Source organism: Chiloscyllium plagiosum, unplaced genomic scaffold (assembly GCF_037043375.1).
Source record: "Chiloscyllium plagiosum isolate Xiang-an unplaced genomic scaffold, Cpla_swu_hap1 HiC_scaffold_28, whole genome shotgun sequence".
In the NCBI taxonomy this organism is placed as follows: Eukaryota; Metazoa; Chordata; class Chondrichthyes; order Orectolobiformes; family Hemiscylliidae; genus Chiloscyllium; species Chiloscyllium plagiosum.
In genome coordinates, this window is record NW_028270166.1 from 13,408,460 (window position 1) to 13,427,382 (window position 18,923).

The following is an 18,923-nucleotide window of genomic DNA, read 5'->3' on the forward strand; positions in this document are numbered from 1 at the left end:
GAAAGTTTTCAGGTTTGTTCTGAAGTTTTCTTAAAGTTGCTGTGAACCAGAAGCCTTTTCATCCAAATGCAGTAACATCAGGTTGGGAGCAGCTTTGTGGGTGCTAATGCTTTTCCTATAATAACTGTTCAAACATATTTGAGTGAGAAAAGGGAAGACTTGCATCTCAGGAACAAATTTTAGTGTCCTCTACATCCTAGTGTGCTTTGCAGTCGGTGGTTTATTTAAGCATGCCAATCAATCACTATCCAGTAAGGTTTTGTAAACCAGTAAGATCGATATCAGGTTTATCTGTCTTTTTAAGTTTTTTTTTATGTTTGAGCACTAATTAGCATGATGCACTGCTCAATCCTTTGAGGCTGAAATTGGAAAATTTTACAGGGAACTGTATTATGAAATGTTTATAATGGAGTCGGAAGTGACTCGACATCCTATCCTTATCTCATTTTGTGTGCTAACATCGCTATAATTCAAAGACCATGGAAGGTTCTTGTTGGGGGTTCTGATATCTTTTAAAATATATCAAATAATTGCAGCTGCTGGACATCTGTAAGAAAAACAAATTGCAGGCAAAATTCACCGCTCTGGCAGCATCTGTGGAGTGAAAGCCAAGGTAACATTTCATGTCCAGTAACCCTCCTTTAGATAAAGGATCACCAGACCCGATGTGAATTTTGCTTTCTCCCTACAGATGCTGTCAGACCTTCTGAATATCCCCAGCAATTTATTTTGTGCTGGTATCCTCATTGTAAGCAGGGAAAAGGGAAAATAGAGCAAGAAGTGTATCATGGCTAGAATTTTACAATTTTCCACATCACTTTTTAAGTAAGATAGGCTCATAGGGAGATTTTTTTTTAAAATGCAGACACTGCTACCTTCATCAAGAATCTGTTCATACGTTCAACTGTGGCGATAGCCCTTATCGGCTAATGCTATGCTGCCTTGACTTAGATGGTATAAAAGACTCCTGAATTTTGTTTTGGTCAACACCAGAAAAGTAGTGCGCAGTACAACATTGCAGACTTTGGCATTGTGGTTGTTAACAGCCTTAATAGCTTATCAGTGATTTCAAAATGGAAGCTGGCTGATTTTCCTCCTTCATGACTGCAGACAACCAGCAATTCCAGCACTGCGTTGAATCGTGTTTTCAACACTCAAACCACATTATGTTTATATGATGTGAAAATCTGGTTCTGTTCGACCTAACCGACCATCACAAGGATATGGTTAACAGTGCAAGCATTGGGTGGAGAAATAGGATCAATGGAATCTTTCAGTTAGTTGTATATTTGGCAGGTTGCTCTGTAAAGGAATGTTATTATCATTGGTGTTTGTTGCTATGAAGAATTGCCAAGTGATTTTATTTTTCCAAACAATCATTGTGAAACCTTTCAGCACTTCTTTGAATTGCAATATTAAACAAAAAAGACCTATCCAATGTAGGATGTGCTGTAGTGAACCTACCCAATCACTTTGTCAAGTGCAATTAAGGATGGACAGCAAATGTTGACCCTTGCAATGTCTATACCTTGTGACAAAATAAGGTTTAAAAAGTAACTCACACGGTGACTTTGCAAGATTCTCCAAATTAGAAACTGAGAAAGTACAAGTGTGTTATCCTCTTCCAGTTCAAAAAGCGTGCAGAAGAAATTTACAAGGACATTGCTGGGTTGGATGGTTGAGCTAAAGGTGGAGGCTATTTTCCTAGAAGCATTGGAGGCTGAGGCGTGATCTTATAGATGTTTATAAAATCATGAGGGGCATAGATAAGGCAAGTTGTGAAGGTCTTTTCTCCAGCTAGGAGAGTCCAAAACTAGAGGACATAGATTCAAGATGCGAGGGGAAGCATATAAAAGGCACCCAAGGGGCACCTTTATCATACTGAGGGTGGTGTGTGTATGGAATGAGGAAGTAATGGAAGCTGGTACAATTACAACTTTTAAAAGACATCTGGATAGGTAGACGAATAGGGAGGATTTAGAAGGAAATGGGCCAAATGCTGGCAAATGGGATCAGATCATTTTAGGATGTCTGTTCCCTGTGGATGAATTGGACTAAAGGGTCTGTTTCCATTCCTGTATGACTCCAACATGTCCAAAATAAGGTCCTGCTTGCTCAAAACCGGCTCTGGCAAGCAGAACCTAAGAGTTAATAATATGCCTGATACTTGACTTTCAAAGCAACTGTTGAAGTGAGCGATAGGCGTATTGCCATTTGTAAAACGAAAGAGGGCAGGACCTAAAAAGTTAATGGTACGGCCCTGGGTAGTGTTGAACAGAGAGGCTTATGGATTCCGGTATATAATTCTTTGAAAGTTGCATCACAAGTATAGATTTGAAACATGGCATTCCAACTGAACTCTATCAACAAGTGCATTGACTTGGACCCCATTTACCCACCCCTGAGAAAAAGAATAGGAAATGACATCACCAACCCAAAGAAACGCAAACATACAAATAGAATGTAGGAGACATCAGCAGTGCTTCATCCGGAGGCTCATCTGAAGATGTTACATGGTATGGTGACAAAACATCTGAAAACCTTTCAGCCCAGTGAGCAAACCTACATCCATGAGTAGGGTTGTTAAGCAGGCGTTTAGCACACATCTTCATTGTTCAGACTATTTGAGCATAGGAATTGGAATATCATGTTAAGGTTGTGCAAGATGTTGGTGAGGCCACTTTTGGAGTTCTGTGCAGTTCTTGTCACCCAGCTATAGGAAGAAAATTATTACTTTGGAGAGTGTTCAGAAAAGTTTACCAGGATGTTGCTGGACTGGAGGGCTTGAGTTATAAAGATAAACTGGGTCTTTTTTCCACTGGAGCATAGGTTAAAGGATGACCTTGGAGATTTTTAAAATCATAAAGGGTATAGGTAAGGTGAACTGCAAAGGTCTTTTCTCTATTTGGGGGGCATATTTTTAAAGTGAGAGGTGAAAGATTTAAAAGGGTCTTGAGATGCACCTTTTGCACACGGTGGTTTGCATGTGGAATGAACTGTCATAGGAAGTGATGGGTTGTCAGGTTCAATTGCAAAAAAACTTTGGACGAATTGGAAAAGTTTGGAAGGATATGGGCAAAATGCAGGGCAAGAGGGATTAGTTTCATTTGAGAATTTTGGTATGGACAAGTTGGATCGAAGGAGCGGTTTCCATGCTGTGTAACTATAACATTCCCAGGATGATGACAGAAATGTTTTTGAGGATGTCTTGAAGGCATCACTCAAAGTCAAAACATTCCTATTCTCAGCCTGTTAAACTCTACTGGGAACAATCCAAGTTTGTCCAGCCTCCTCTTGTTGCCTGGTATGTAATGTGTTAGCAATATCCTGGTAAGCCTCTTGCACCCTCTTCAAAGCCTCCATATCCTTCATATTATGTGGTGGCCTTAACTATACAGACGACTCCAAATATGATCCAACCAAAATCTTAAAGCCTCAACTTGACTTAGCAACTTCTGTATTCGATGTCCTGACTGTTGAAGGCAAGCATGCTGTACAGCATCTTTACCAATTTATCCACGTGCATTGCCAGTTTCAGGGAGCTATTGACTTCCATCTCAAGATTGCTCAGTATATGAATGCACCTAAGGATCCTGCCATTCATTTAGAATGGCATCACGGTCAATGCAGACATGATGGGCCAAAGAACTTGTGCTGTACTGTTATGTTCTAACTTGTGACCAACCAAAATGGAGGTAACTTATCGACCTGACACTTCCAAGTGACACATGGCCTGCATGTGGCAAGGTTGGTCAGTTGCACATTGGCCAGATCAGCCATTTCCAATCCCATTAAACTCGATTTGAAACAAGTCAATTGTGAGGGGCTGTCCAAATGAACAGATCTCCCTTATTAAATAAAAGTTTTTTTTTAAAACTTCTGAAATTACCACTTTACATTTCTAATTTCCTATTTTGGGACAATTTCTAATTTTTTATGTTAGCTGTAGTTCTTATTTTCTTTGCATCTGTTCTTCAGTGCACAAGCATTTAATTTTTAAGTTTCAAATTTCATCAGATTTGTTTATTCATACAAACACACAACACCACCCTTATGTATACTTCACTTCCTCACTGATAATTTGTAACTTTTTAAAATCCTGTTTACATAGTTCCCATGGCTCTCTTATAGTTCTGGTCATATTTTTTTCCATTTAATCTGGGCAAGGTCACATTTTATCTCCTTATAATTAGCCACTCTCAAGTATAAGTCCTATTCAACTTGCCTGCTCCTTTGCTGAACCTACTTATGCTATTATTTCTCAAAACTGAAATACCTTTAAACTTTTTTTCCATTTCCATTTTTTTTCAATATTTTATTCATTGCTTTAATTGCATTTGTGTAGTGCTTTTGATGTAATAAAGCAACTGCTTCAGAGCAGTATTACAAAGCAAAATCTGATTCTGAGCCTTATTAAGCAATGAAATAAAGAATTGTAGGTGCTGGAAATCTGAAACAAAAAAAAAATTGCTGGTGAAACTCAGCAGGTCTGGCAGCATCAGTGGGAAGAAAGCATCTCTAGTCCAGTGACTCTTCTGCGGTTCTAGTGAAGATACTTCCAGACCTGCTGAGTTTTGCCAGCATTTTCTGTTCTTATTAGGCAACATTAGGACAGGTGACCAAAAACTTGTGTCAGTGTTTTAAGTGTCTTAAAGGCAGAGAGCTTTCTGGAAGGTCTCTACCTGTATTCCAGTTTTTTTTCTCAAATGGGTCTGCAGAGTAGACATGTAGTGAGTAAAAAAAATAAACTGAGGCGGTTTGATGTGATACAAGAGGCGAAGTAGAATGTGACTTCCATAAATGCATCTCACGGTCGGTTGGATATCTCACCTTGGAACAAGCGCATGCAATGGAGGAGCACAAAGTAGCAGGTAAACTCAGTTGTTGAGCAGTGTGCTCCAGGCGAGTTCGCCCTTGGTCAGAAAGAATTTTATTAAACATTTAAATAAATTTAGCTATTATTTCAGTTTTGTTTTAGATGTTGGCATGTAAGTTGACCTGAAAAATTCCTCCAAGATGGGTTGATATATGTGCTGAAATAAGGTATTGCTCACCATTTTGAAATGTCAACAGCATCCAATGCTAGAATTGGGCATGCCTTAACTCCTGTGTATTTTGGCAGCATAGCTTATAGTGCCTGCTTGACCACGCGCCCCACTGTAAGGTATGTCAAAGGTGTTTACAGGAGGAAAAATTGATTCTGATTAATGAGTATAGCATGTTGAGCATGATAGAATTAATGTAAATACCCAGGCTCGATAATTTTAAGTAACTGGTTCAGACGTGGTGAAACAGTTTGAAACAGGTACAAAGTGAATCTAAGCCTTCTACCTCAGAGGCAGACACTACCACTATGACACATGAGCTGTCATGAATATTTTCTAGGAGGAGAAAGTGAGGTCTGCAGATGCTGGAGATCAGAGCTGGAAATGTGTTGCTGGAAAAGCGCAGCAGGTCAGGCAGCATCCAGGGAACAGGAGAATCGACGTTTCGGACATAAGGGCTTATGCCTGAAACGTCGATTCTCCTGTTCCCTGGATGCTGCCTGACCTGCTGCGCTTTTCCAGCAACACATTTCCAGCTATGAATATTTTCTAATCAATCTATTGAGAATTGAAGGAGCAAATTAGTGCAGATACTAGAATTGGTGCTGGAAGTAACCAATGCAGATCAGGCAGCATCCATGGAGAGAGAGCAAGCTAATGTTTTGAGTCTAGGTGACTCTTCATCAGAGCTGAAATGCAGTGTAGAGGGAACAGGCAGCATTTATGCTATAGTTGGGGTGTGTGGATGAGGGAGATAAAATGTTCAGATTAAGTGATCGGAATGTGAGAATGGCAGAACAATGGTGTGTCTTAAAAGACAGTCCCACTGGGGTAGGGGAGGGGAGAGAGAGAACCTGGTGACAGAGGATGTAACAAGTAAAGCTAAAAGAAAGGGAAGAATGGGAGTTGGTTTACAATTTGAAGGTGTTAAACTCAATATTAAGTCCAGAAGGATGTAAAGTGCCTAGTCTGAAGATGAGATATTGTACCTCCAGTTTGCGTTCTGATTCACATGAGCATTGATATTGAGAATTGTTATTGCACTCCTCTGGAGCAGGTAGAATTTGAAAGTGGGCCTCCTGGCACAGATGTAGGGGCACTACCACTCTTCTAAATGAACCCTTAGAGCCCTGTTTTTGTGTTCACTAGATTTTTAAAATCAACCTATTCAGAAAAATGTCAGGTATAGGTGGCACCTGCACCTGAGCCTCCTGGCCCACAGGTTGGGACATTATCATTGCACAAAGAGAAAGTGAGGACCGCAGATGCTGGAGATCAGAGTCGAAAGTGTGATGCTCAAAAAGCACAGCAGGTCAGTCAGCATCCAAGGAGCAGGAGAAATGATATTTGGACATAAGCTCTTCATCATTCCTGATGTTATCATTGCACCACAAGAACTCAAAAAGACCTTTTATATACAGGGTATATATATGAGATTTTTGAGACCACTAAATAAAGCCAGGTCTACCTACACAAAATAACTGAAAGAACTGTGCATGCTGTAAATCTGAATCAAAACAGAAATTGCTGAAAAAGCTCAGCAGGTCTGAGGAAGGGGCCATTCGTCCTGAAACGTTAACGCTAATTTGCTAGAAAAGCATTTGTGACGAGAAGTCAGCATTAAGGTTTAGGACGAATGACTCTCAGACCCGCTGAGCTTTCCCAGCACTTTCTGTTTTTGTTTTTGTCTATATACCAGTATTTGTAGTACTCAAGTATGTTCACCCAGGTGTTATGAGTACTATGTAGTATATTTTTGGTGGGGTGTGGGTAACTAAAAGACCAGGTTTACTAATTCATTTATTAAAAAGGATTCTTGTCTTTATAGTGCAATGGTGATGTCTCTATCCCTAGACTGGAGGCAGTGGTTCAAATCCCCACTTGCACCAGAGGTCACAGTCGTAGAGATGTACAGCAGCACAGAAACAGACACTTCAGTCCAACCCATCCATGCCAACTAGATATCCTAAATTACTCTAGTCCCATTTGCCAGTACTTGGCCCATATACCTCAGGACCCTTCCTATTTATATACCCATGCAAATATCTTTTAAATATTGTAATTGTACTAGCCTCCACCACTTCCTCTGGCAGCTGATTCCATACACTCATCACCCTCTGCATGAAAAGGTTTCACTTCACGTCCCTTTTAAATCTTTCCCCTCACCCTAAACTATGCCCTCTAGTTTTACACTCCCCCATCCCAGTGAAAAGACCTTGGAGAAAGTGAGAACTGGAGATCAGAGTCGAAAGGCGTGGTGCTGGAAAACCACAGCAGGTCAGGCATCATCTGAGGAGGAGCAGAGTCACCATTTCAGGCATAAGCCCTTCATCACATTCCTGATGAAGGGCTTATGCCCGAAACGTTGACTCTCCTGCTCCTCTGATGCTACCTGACCTGCCGTGCTTCTCCAGCACCACACTTTTCAGCAAGGAAGACTTTGTCTATTTATCCTATCCATGCCCCTCATGATTTTATAAACCTCTACAAGGTCACTCCTCAGCCTCCAACACTCCAGGGAAAACAGCCCTAACCTATTCAATCTCTCCCTATAGCTCAAATCCGCCAACCCTGGTAATACCATCTCTGAACTGGTTCATTAGAAAAGATAGATATGAAAAGGATTCTTCAATAAAAGACAATAAACTGTAAATAAACCCGTTGGACTATAACCTAGTGTGTGATTTTTAACAAAGAGAATAAACATCGCGGACATTGGCCGGTGTGCGCACGCGCAATGGTTTAGGGCCCAAATCCCGCGATATTTGCTGCAGCGGAAACGAGATTTGTCCTTTCCAGAGAGAGCGGGTGAAAATGGTGGGTGTCTGTGTGTGATAGAGCTGAGATAATCCAATGCAATCGTTGTCCATCCGTGCTCTTATTAATAGCGGAACCTCCGTATCGGCGATAATATCATAGAACGGAGTCAGGACTATAATGTGGGCTGATTATCTTTTGCAAAACCAATTTATATCAATCGAGTCAGTACGGGTCTCTTGTGGGCCTAGGGCTGCTTAATAATGTTGAAAGTGCGCTTACTCCTTAACCCTGGAATAGGCTTATTTTAAACTTGGTGCCCTTTTAAATTTGGTAATGGTGCGGGATGGGGTGGGTGCTTTAAGACTTGGTGCCAATGTGAGTTTAATGTGAGAACCATCTGATAGTGGAATTTAAGTTTATGGAGTTCAGGTTCCAAGGCATGAGATTTCCTAAAGGCAGAATCGAATAGATTGCACTGTTTACCCGATCCTGTGGATATCTTGTGTATTGTCAACATCAGCAAACTGCTAAAGGGAATAAAAATTGGTTGCTCGACCTCATACAATCTGTTTGGAAGCATCAAACATTTTTGAAACAAAAGAAAAATGTAACAGCTGATGGGTTTTAACTAGATGTATTTTACAACACATAATTTACATTCATTTTAAAAATGTGGATTGTCCCTGTGTCCGAACAACTTTTCTGACAGTAATGTATCTTAAGCTCATGTATTTGTAGCAATGTTTATTTTGCTTATCTTTATGGTTTCTTTTAACATAGGCTGACCAAGTAGAACAGAAGAAGAAGAGGACTTTCAGGAAATTCACCTACAGAGGTGTTGACCTGGATCAGCTCCTTGATATGTCCCAGTAAGTTGCAATGTGTTAAATAATAACTTCTGTTGTACAAGATTTATATAGACTAGGAGTAAGTGAGGACTGCAGATACTGGACTCACGAGTCGAAAAATGTGGTGCTCGGAAAACATAGGTCAAGCAGGAGAATTGATGTTTTGAACATAAGCCCTTCATCTGAGAAATAAATAGGAGGGGGTAAGTGGGGCTGGGAGGGTGGTAGCTGGGAAGGAGATAGGTAGATGCAGGTGATGGTTGCAGGTCAGAGTGGATAAGTGGGAAGGAAGATGGACATATGGGATAGTTCAAGAGGGGTTGCCAAGTTGGAGACTTGGACCTGGGATGAGATGGGAGATGGTGAAATTGACACGGATGCCTTGTGGTTGAAGGGTCCCATGGCAGAAGATGAGGCGTTCTTCCTCCAGGCATTGAGTGGCTCGGATTTGGCGGTGGAGGTAGCCCAGGACTTGCATGTCCTTGGTGGAGTTGTAGGGGGAGTTGAAGTTGTCGGCCACAGGGCGGAGAGGTTGTTTGTTGGTGCATGTGTCCCAGAGATGTTCTCTGAAATACTTCATGAGTTGGCGTCCTGTCTCCCCAATATAGAGGAGACCACATCGAGAGTAACGGACACAATAGGTGAGGTGTTTGGATGTGCTGAAAAGTCTTTGCTGGCTGTGGAAGGATCCTTTTCTAGTGAACAACTCAACACAGGCATCTACTTCAAACCCACTGACTCCCACAGCTACCTGGACTATACCTTCTTCTAAACTCCCCCCTCCCCCGTGCCCTCACCTCCACTTAATGCCTCCAAAATCCTTCCACATCCAGCAAAGATTTTCCTGCACATCTGAACACCTCATCCACTGCCCTCTACATTGGAGAGACAACACCAACTCTCAGAATATTTCAGGGAAAATCTGAGATATACACACCAAACAAGCCCACTGCCCTGTGGCCAACCACTTCAACTCCCCCTCCTATTCTACCAAGGACATGCCAGTCCTGGGCCTCCGCCACTGCCAAATCCTAGCCACCTGATGCCTGGAGGAAAAACACCTCATTTTCCATCTTCCCAACCACACAATATAAATGTTGATTTCACTAGTTTCCTTCCCCCCCCCCCCCCAATCCGAGATCCAACCCTCCAACTTGGCACCACCCTCTTGGACTGTCCCACCTGTCCATCTACCTTCCTACCTATTTGCTCCATCCTCTGCTCCAACCTGTCACCATCAAACCCCACCTGGATCTACCTATTATCTTTGCCGCTACCTTCCTCCCACCCTCTTCTATTTATCTCTCAGCCCCCACCCAACCACATTCCTGATTAAGGAATCATGCCTGAAATGTCAATTCTCCTGCTCCTTGGATGTTGCCTGACCTGTGTTTTTCCAGTGCCACACGTTTTGACCCGGATTTATACAGTAGAGAAGAATGATCTGTGGCTATGTTTTTGGTGTTAAGAATACAGTTTGATTAGTTGATTTATTTCAACTTTTTTGGCTTGACACAAAGGTTTTAACTTTTTATTTGGAGGGGACATGGAGTGTCACAGTATCTGTTGGCATTTTGCAAACCGTGGTTGTAAGTTTTCTCGCTGAGCTGGAAGGTTTGTTTTCAGACGTTTCGTCACCATGCTAGGTAACATAATCAGTGATCCTCCGGTGAAGCAATGGAGATCTGGCCCGCTTTCTATTTGTGTTTTGGTTTGTTAAGGTGGGTGATATCTTTCTGGTACCACAACACACTGCAACACCCAGGAACTATGAGCGGCAGAAGAAAAATACAGCGTAGTCAAGAACAATGGGTATACTATAAATACAGTCTGCTGATTCTTAAACAATGATCCCAAGCAAGTAGACACAACACGCCCAGAAATCTGAGCCACACTAACATACATCAAACACATCTCGGAGATGAATACCAGACTTGGCATCATGGTATCCCACAAACCTACCAACACACTGAAACAGCTACTGATGAACCTAAAGGACCTTGTACCAACAACCTGCAAAACTAATGTCATTTACGAAATATCCTGCAAGGACTGTAGCAAACACAACATTGGACAGACAGGCAGAAAAGTATCCATCAGGATACACAAACACCAATTATCCATTAAAAGACATGACCCATTATCACTAGTATCCTTACATACAGACAAAGAAGGACACCAATTCGACTGGGACAACACATCCACCCTAGGACAGGCTAAACAGCAACACACATGGGAATTCCTAGAGGCCTGGTATTCAAACTGGAACTCCCATCAATAAACGCATTGGTTTGGACCCATTTTACCAACCTCTGGAAGCGGAAATGGTATCACCCACCTTAACAGATCAAGACACGCAAATAGAAAGTGGGACAGAACACCGGCGGCTCACTAATGATAATACCTGGTATAATGACGAAACATCTGAAATCAAACCTTCCAGCTCAGCGAGCAAACCTACAATCTGAACCTAAACCTGAACTACAAATCTTCTCAAAAATCGCAAATCTTGGATAGTGTGTGAGATTGCACCCTTTTTTTCTGACTTGAGAGCATAGTCTGCTGTCTTTGTTCCTCTCATTGACTGCAGGAATGATCGAAAGAGTTTGATTGAAGTGCAGTAATTTTCACACATTAACTTACATCAAAGCAATTAGATCACATACTCTGAATTTCAAACTGGGACTGCAACCAACAAATTTTTATCTCCATTGAATAAAGAACAAAGAAAATTACAGCACAGGAACAGGTCCTTCCGCCCTCCAAGCCTGCGTAGATCCAGATCCTCTATCTAAACCTGTCCCCTATTTTCTAAGGATCTGTATTCCTCTGCTCCCTGCCCATTCATGTATCTGCCTAGATACATCTTAAATGATGTAATTGTGCCCGCCTCTATCACTTCTGCTGGCAACGCATTCCAGGCACCCACCACCCTCTGCATAAAGAACTTTCCATGCATATCTCCCTTAAACTTTTCCCCTCACTTGAACTCATGAACCCTCGTAATTGCTGCCATCTGATCCTGGAACTCACTTAGAAGCAGCATGTATTGAACAAAAGATGTAATATGGTCTAGTTTTAAAATGGTTAGGCTTTTGGAAATGCCCAATGCTATTGCAAACTACATTAAACATAAATTAATGAGCCTATTGTTGAGAATTTGCGCTGAGATTTTGCTTTTGTTTTCAGTGAACAGCTGATGCAGTTGTATTGTGCTCGTCAGCGGAGGCGTGTGAACAGAGGCCTGCGCCGTAAGCAACAGTCGCTGCTGAAAAGGCTGCGCAAAGCCAAAAAGGAAGCTCCTCCAATGGAGAAACCAGAAGTCGTCAAGACTCACCTCAGGGATATGGTTATCCTCCCAGAGATGGTTGGTAGTATGGTGGGTGTGTACAATGGCAAAACCTTCAACCAGGTTGAAATCAAGGTAAGGTGAATTTGCTCCTGAATTGTGGTTTCATTGGCAAGTTTTTTAATACATATTTTGACGAAGGCGGAATGCAATATTGAAAACTAATCACAGAATCATGTGCTGCATTGTTAAGCATTAGCTGCTTCAATTTTGAGTCCAGATAGATGACCATGATTTTTGTTTCATCTGCGGGTATATTTCATTTTCTGTTGCTGCTAATAGGTGATGTGCAGATAGGTAATCTTGGGCAATGCCATTGGGGACAGTGCTGTAATCGAACAATAGAATTTTACAGCAAAAAAGTTGGACATTTGGTCCATTTTCTTTTTGCCTTTGCTGGCTCTTTAGGGAAGCTTTCTAAATAATCTCATGCCCCTTTTTCCATTTTGTCAAACATTTGAGTATTTCTTATAATGGTGAAGTCTGCTGTGATGCTTCATTCTACTAGGAAAAGCAGGGTCAGCAGCCTGGATGAAAAAGAGAACAATGTTTTTTAGTATTGTTGAGCTGAGAGACTTGTTGCCAAAGCTTTTCATCTCACACTAACCAAGACAAACGCGTGAATGCCAAATTCCAAACAATCACAACAGGTTAAAGTACATGAGTAAAGGGTGCTAATTGGTTGCAGTGTTGCTATTGTGAAAGCAACTGGGAACTATTGCCTTCCTAAGATCCTGGGTAATTCGGAAAAGATGCAGTGTTCCTGTATTGTATTGCTATATACACGATGTAACGTTGATGTACTGACCCTTACAGTGATTACTTGAGGTGACCAATGTAAATATTCTGTTTTGTTGATGTTGACAATAGGTCATCGACAGAAGCCCAACATTACTATTCCCACGTTCCCATTTCCTGACACTGGAAGCTGAAATTTACCCACCCAGTATTTTTTGAAAAAGAAAACAATAAATCCTGTGCTAAAATTCCTGGATGGATGTTACCATTTTCTGTTGCATTGAACTCTGAAAATCTTTGTCTCTAACAGCCCTAATGACTTCTGCCACTGAGGTTGTTGTCCTCAGTTGGCTCAGATATTGTGTATCTGTGATGGCTATCAGTACAAGTGGGATCCCAGACCTCCTGAAAATAATTTCAATTCATTCAAATGCTAAGTTCTGAGCACTATATGCACTTCATTCAATGTTGCAAAATGATCGGTTAACAGTAACCTTGACCCCCTGAAATTCTGCCTGCATATATTGAAGCCAATCAGGTTTCAGATTAGGAGGGAGGCGATAGTGAGTGTTATTGATGCTGGACCAGTAGTTTAGAGGCTAGTGCTATGAGGCCATTTGCTGAATTCCCACCATTGCAGATGGTAGTATTTGAATTTGAGTAATAAAACTAGAATGAAAACTAGTCTAATGATGATTATGAAGCAGTTATTGAAAACCCTGTTTGATACACTGATATTCTTTTAAACGGGAGGAAATCTGCCATCCACACTTGGTCTCATCTGTGACTCATGCCTACAATAATGTGTTGTTCCTCTTAAGAACCAGTGTTTTAGAGGATTGAAATTGGACGGACCATCCAACATTGACGCAAGTCACTGGAAATGACAGCAATACAAAGACCTGCCAATCCTGCAAACAAATCACTGATGTGTCAGGGCTTGTGCCTGAAAATGTCATTCACAGGGGCTTGAACCTTAGTGTCCAAGACGCTGCCATTGCCATCCCTGACAGGTCATACCCACCAGAGGTGGTGGCACTATGGTATACAGTCTGCGAGGGAATTGCTTTTGAAGTCCTCAACATTACTGTAGACCTCATCAAGTCTCATGGTATCAAGTTAGATCTGGGCAAGGAAATCTACTGCTCCCTCTGTAGATCAATGAGCACACCTACATTTTGAACAACCCTTGAAGAATGCACTCAGGGCAGCGAGATGTCCATTACCAAGAGTGACTCAGTAGGACCACAGCTGACTAAACTGGGATAGTCTTAAAGGGCACAAGAAAGATCTAGAAGCAGAAGCAGGCCATTTTGCCCTTCAAGTGTACTCCACTAATCAATGAGATTATAACTAATCTGATGATCCTCATCTTTTCTCCACTGCCCTTGGTTCCTTATGTTTATCTCAGCCTTGAAGGTACTTAATGGCCCAGCCTCTACAGCCCTCTGCAGTAAAGAATTCCACAAAATTGCTGGAAAATTCTCATTTCCCTATTTTTATACTCCATTTTCTTTGGATTTTACACCAGCATTCCATTTGTTTTCCCTGTTTAATCTGCTAAACTTCAATGCCAGCGTTTCAAGATTCATGCATGAGGATTCAAATCCCTTATGTCAATGTAAAATATTTATTTGAAAAGGGAAGGTGACAGTAAACTAGTACCTATAGCCCAGTTAGTTTAATGCCCATTATCAGACATTTCCAGAATCTTAAGAATTCTTGGACTCTTACTGCCCAGTGCACCCGCTGTCTGTCTAGGTCTCCTAGGATGCATGCCATAGGTGCTAGACTGGGTTTGCATTAGGTGGTGAGGTAACCAGTTAAGGGAAAGTGTATTTTTCCCTTGTCCTCACCCATCTACCAAGACAGATGTCTGTCCATGATGATCTTGGTAGATCTCCACATTGAAGGTGGCCGTCATAGTTTTGTGTGGCATTACTACTATGCTGAATGACTTTGACTTGCTATCCCTGTTTGAAATAAAAGTTAATTGACAATGGTGTTTTGTGGGTCGTAGTTAGCATTGTATTCAACAACATTCTGTAATCTCGTGGTTTGGTATAGCTGCTACTCTATTACTTGGCCAAGTGAAGCAATCGACCCTGGTTCACTGAAGAGTGCAGGAGGGCATACCAGGAGCCAGTGTCAGTTTAGTGAAGCTATAGTACAAGACTAACACTTCAGACAATGGAAGCAGCTTAATGTAAGACAAAGTTAAGTGATCCAGCAACCACGGATCAGATCTAAACTCTGCAGTCCTGCTACACATTGTGAGTTATTTTATAGGCTAACACCATTCATAACTCTCTGGAAGAGAATCCTCCACAAGTAAGCCCATACTCCATACTAGGGAAGTCCAGCACCCCTTATTGTAAAAGACAAGTCTGTTTCCAGATCTGTCTTCAAGCAGAGATGCTCAGTGAGTGACCCATCTTTGTTTCCTCCTGAGGTCCTCAGCACCACAGATGTCAGTCTTCAGCCAAATTGATTCACTCCACATGATATTTCAAATGGCTGAAGGCACTAGTTACTGCAAAGGCTATGGGCTTTGACAGCAATCCAGAACTAGTTTTGAAGATTTGTGTTTCAGGCCGAGCTGCGACTTGTGTGAAGTTGTTCCAGGATGATTACAATAGTGGTATCTGCCTGGTAGTGTGGGAAGTTGCTCAGGTATACTAATATATCAGTCATCCTCATCAGTAATGTAACGGAAGGTGTCAAGTGGCTTTACTCCATCATACCCTGTTTGCTGACACTCAATTTGGGTTTTGCTAGGCCATTCAGCTTCTGACCTCATTGCAGCTTTCATCCAAGTGTAGACAAAAGAGTTGACCTGCAGAGGGGTAGTGACAGCGACTGACCTTGACACAAGCCTATATTTGCCGACAAATGGCAGTAAGGAATCCTAGCAAAACTGGAGTTGTTGGAAATTTGGGTAAGCTCTCCATTGGTTAGAGTCATACTTATCACCAAGGAAAAATGGTTGTGGTTTTAAAGGTCAATCATCTCAGCAGGATGTTTCTGTAGGAATTCCTCCAAGGTAGTAACTTATGGTGTAGAGCCTTACCTGCTTCATCAGTTACCTTCCTGTCATCATGAGGTCTGAGACAGTGATGTGGAATCATTAGCAAACAATGTTTCGCACTACTAGCGACAACTCGTTTTGAAGCAGTCTGTTTCCAAATCCAGCAAGATGTGGACAATATTCAGGCTTGGGCTGAGGTGTGACATAAAGGTCACTTGTCATCTAAGTGTCAGACAATGAACATCTCCAATAAGGAGCATAGAACCATCACCCCATTGAACTATTCAGTGACATTGTCATAGCTGAATCCCCTACTGTTAATATCCACAGGTAACATTGACCAGAATCTGAACTAGACCAGCTGTATATATACTGTGGATACAAAAGCAGGTCAGTAGAAGGGAAATCAGTGCCAAATAATTCATCTCTTTTCCCAGTGCCTGCTGTTTGCTTAACCTAATTATGTTCATATTCCAGTCTGCCCAAGGCATTTGTCAATCTGTACCATTTAAAAACAAATCCATGGGAGGATCATTGTAATGATTAAGGCCCATTAATGGCTGCCTGGGAAGATATCTACAAAGCTCTGCCAATGCACTTGTGCAAAGGAAAGCTGTAGATCATTGCAGTAAAACATTTGTACACACCAGAAATTATGTACTAATTTAGAAATTTAATAGGAGACTGAAATTTGATCTTTGTTATAAAATAATACAAAATGCAATAATAAGGTCTCAGTGGTTTACAGGAAAAAATCATAGGTGCCGGTTTAATGGTGATGGCTGACCTATTTTGTGCTGTAGAATTTTGTTGATGCGATGGGGAAGAGCTGCATTGATGAAACTACTTACACTGTAACTGCAACCAGAAGGTCTATTTTACTATGGCATGGAACTGTTTGGCGTAACTTGCCAATCTGCCACTGTGTGGTGCAATGTGTTGGAGTTGTACCTTGTCTTCAGAGAAATGGAATTGGATCTCTCCTTATCTTTGGTGGTTTTAGTTATTGTAGTGTTGACAGAATGGCTTTTAACACCAGAGAAGTGTGTTACAGTTTAAAGCCATTTTTTTCTCATGACTGATTTAGATGGCAGAAAGGGCTACTGGCATATGGATTAGTTAATGCTTCTGGAAAAGCAGTATGTATATTTCACAATTTGAGGAAAAGTATCTGAAAGCAAGTCAACTTTATTATCATAGCATAATTCTCCATGCAAAACGTAGTTGTGCTGTAGGCTTATGAAAAGGGTGGAGGAGGAGTGAAGCCATGTTACATTTATTGGTGGGGGTAAAGAAGTGGCTGACCTTTCAATCCTACTGTTTGAAATAGGGCTGCGGAACCTCGGCCTTTATGCATATTCATGACAGAAATTGATAGATCTCTGGAGACTGACAGCAGATGAAATAGATACATTTCAGGAATACAGGTTGTTCTGCTATAATGCTTCAGTTGTGTTCCTCTGCAACCTTGTGCTATGGAAACTGCTGTATAAAATTGCTATACCCATTTAGGTTATCCAAACAGCAGTCACAAATCGTCAATCACCTTATAGCCAATTTGCATTGATGAAACACGTTTATACCAGAACAACCTGTATTGCATTGAGGTTAACTATGAACAAATTGCATGACAGAGCAGGTTCGATAGACTGATTGGCCTACTCCTGGTCCTACATTGCAATGAAAATTTCAAAAGCTAAAATGTCATCAGTGCAGGTGGATAGTAAGGTACATCTGACCTTTAGTAAGTCCAGGCAAACTTATTTCATTCAGTCAAGAAACAGTTAGCTAATCATTTGCTTAATTATGACTACAATCTTTACCAAATTTGTGGGATTTTTATGTGTCGTAAAGGCTGTGCATCCTCTTTATTATTTTTCTTCTGCTTTGATGGTATGCCTTCTGAAACCAGAAGTCAGTGATGGGATCAGTGTTGATGCACTGATCGTGTGTATGGACTAGATGTGTAGCCTCATGTTGCACTAACCTAATTACTGGCTTTTACACTCCTGTCTCCATTTTTCTTTGTATCCAGCTCATGGTGCCATCATTTTATAAAGTCAATATCATTATACTTCTTTTAAAGATCGAAAGGTATAAGTTTTTCTCGCAAGCATGGAAGCCATCATAAGCAATAATTTAACTTTGTTTCATTTGACACTTACAAGGTGAAGGAGAATATACAGATCACAACTGTATTTCGTACTTTAACAATCGAGTCCAATCCAGCTGTGTCTTGAACTCCTGTAATAATTGTTGAAGTTAAAGTAAATTGCTTTGAATTCTTTTCTGAGTTTTACTCTTTTATTTTACAGCCTGAAATGATTGGCCATTATCTTGGCGAGTTCTCCATCACCTACAAGCCTGTGAAGCACGGCAGACCTGGTATCGGTGCCACTCACTCCTCCAGATTCATTCCTCTGAAGTAAACAGTTTGCAATGGAAATGTGTAAATAAAACTTATTTCACTGAACTTAACTTTGTCATTATTCTTTGGATGAGCAGTTTAACAGCTTTCTTAGTTCTTGCACTCTAGGTTGGAACATAAATATTTCCTCTGCATGCATTTATCAGGCATTCTGTTTGTATTTTGCTTGGGTCTTTTTGCAATAAGTTTAAATACATTTTTGCTTTGATCCTTTTAGGTCTTTTTATGAGAATTCAAGCAAAACTCGTGATATCTAAGTTGTTCTGCAACATTTTTGAGGACTTATTGTGTAAGCGGGGAATGAGCCCTCTCTTTCACAGCAGATAGATCGGGAATTTGAGCTGGAATTTCATCCAGCTTTATGGATCAGAACCATAGGGGCTAGATTTGATAACTCAGTGAAATTGCGGAGATGTCTGATAATTGGCATCAGAATCCCTTATGTTCTGTCCTCCCATGGGGAGGTCTGCGCTGGGTGAAATCTTTGAAGAAATAAGAATGCCTGAAATCTGTCTCAAGTGGAGACATTTGAGAACAATTGTAAAGAAACCATGCACAGTAGAGATTGACACAGAGGAAGGTTTAATGCTGATCTCATTGCAGTCAGGAGCTAGAGCAGCAGTTGGACTCTGGAGTGATACTGAGGTTGTTGTGGATAGCATGCTCTGTAAGATACATGTTTTTCAATGCTTATTGTGTCAGATGACTTCTTGGGATAGCAGTGGAA

At 41.2% G+C, this 18,923-nt stretch overlaps 1 protein-coding gene across 1 annotated transcript; it reads left to right on the forward strand.

Moving 5' to 3' along the window:
* The first annotated feature begins 7,840 nt into the window (after positions 1-7,840).
* rps15 (ribosomal protein S15) lies at positions 7,841-18,241 on the forward strand. The gene is made up of 4 exons (XM_043721339.2): positions 7,841-7,862; positions 8,586-8,674; positions 11,843-12,077; positions 18,084-18,241. Exons 1-4 carry the CDS (start codon positions 7,860-7,862, stop codon positions 18,195-18,197), a joined length of 441 nt encoding a protein of 146 aa, XP_043577274.1. The 5' UTR covers positions 7,841-7,859; the 3' UTR covers positions 18,198-18,241.
* Positions 18,242-18,923: the final 682 nt, after the last annotated feature.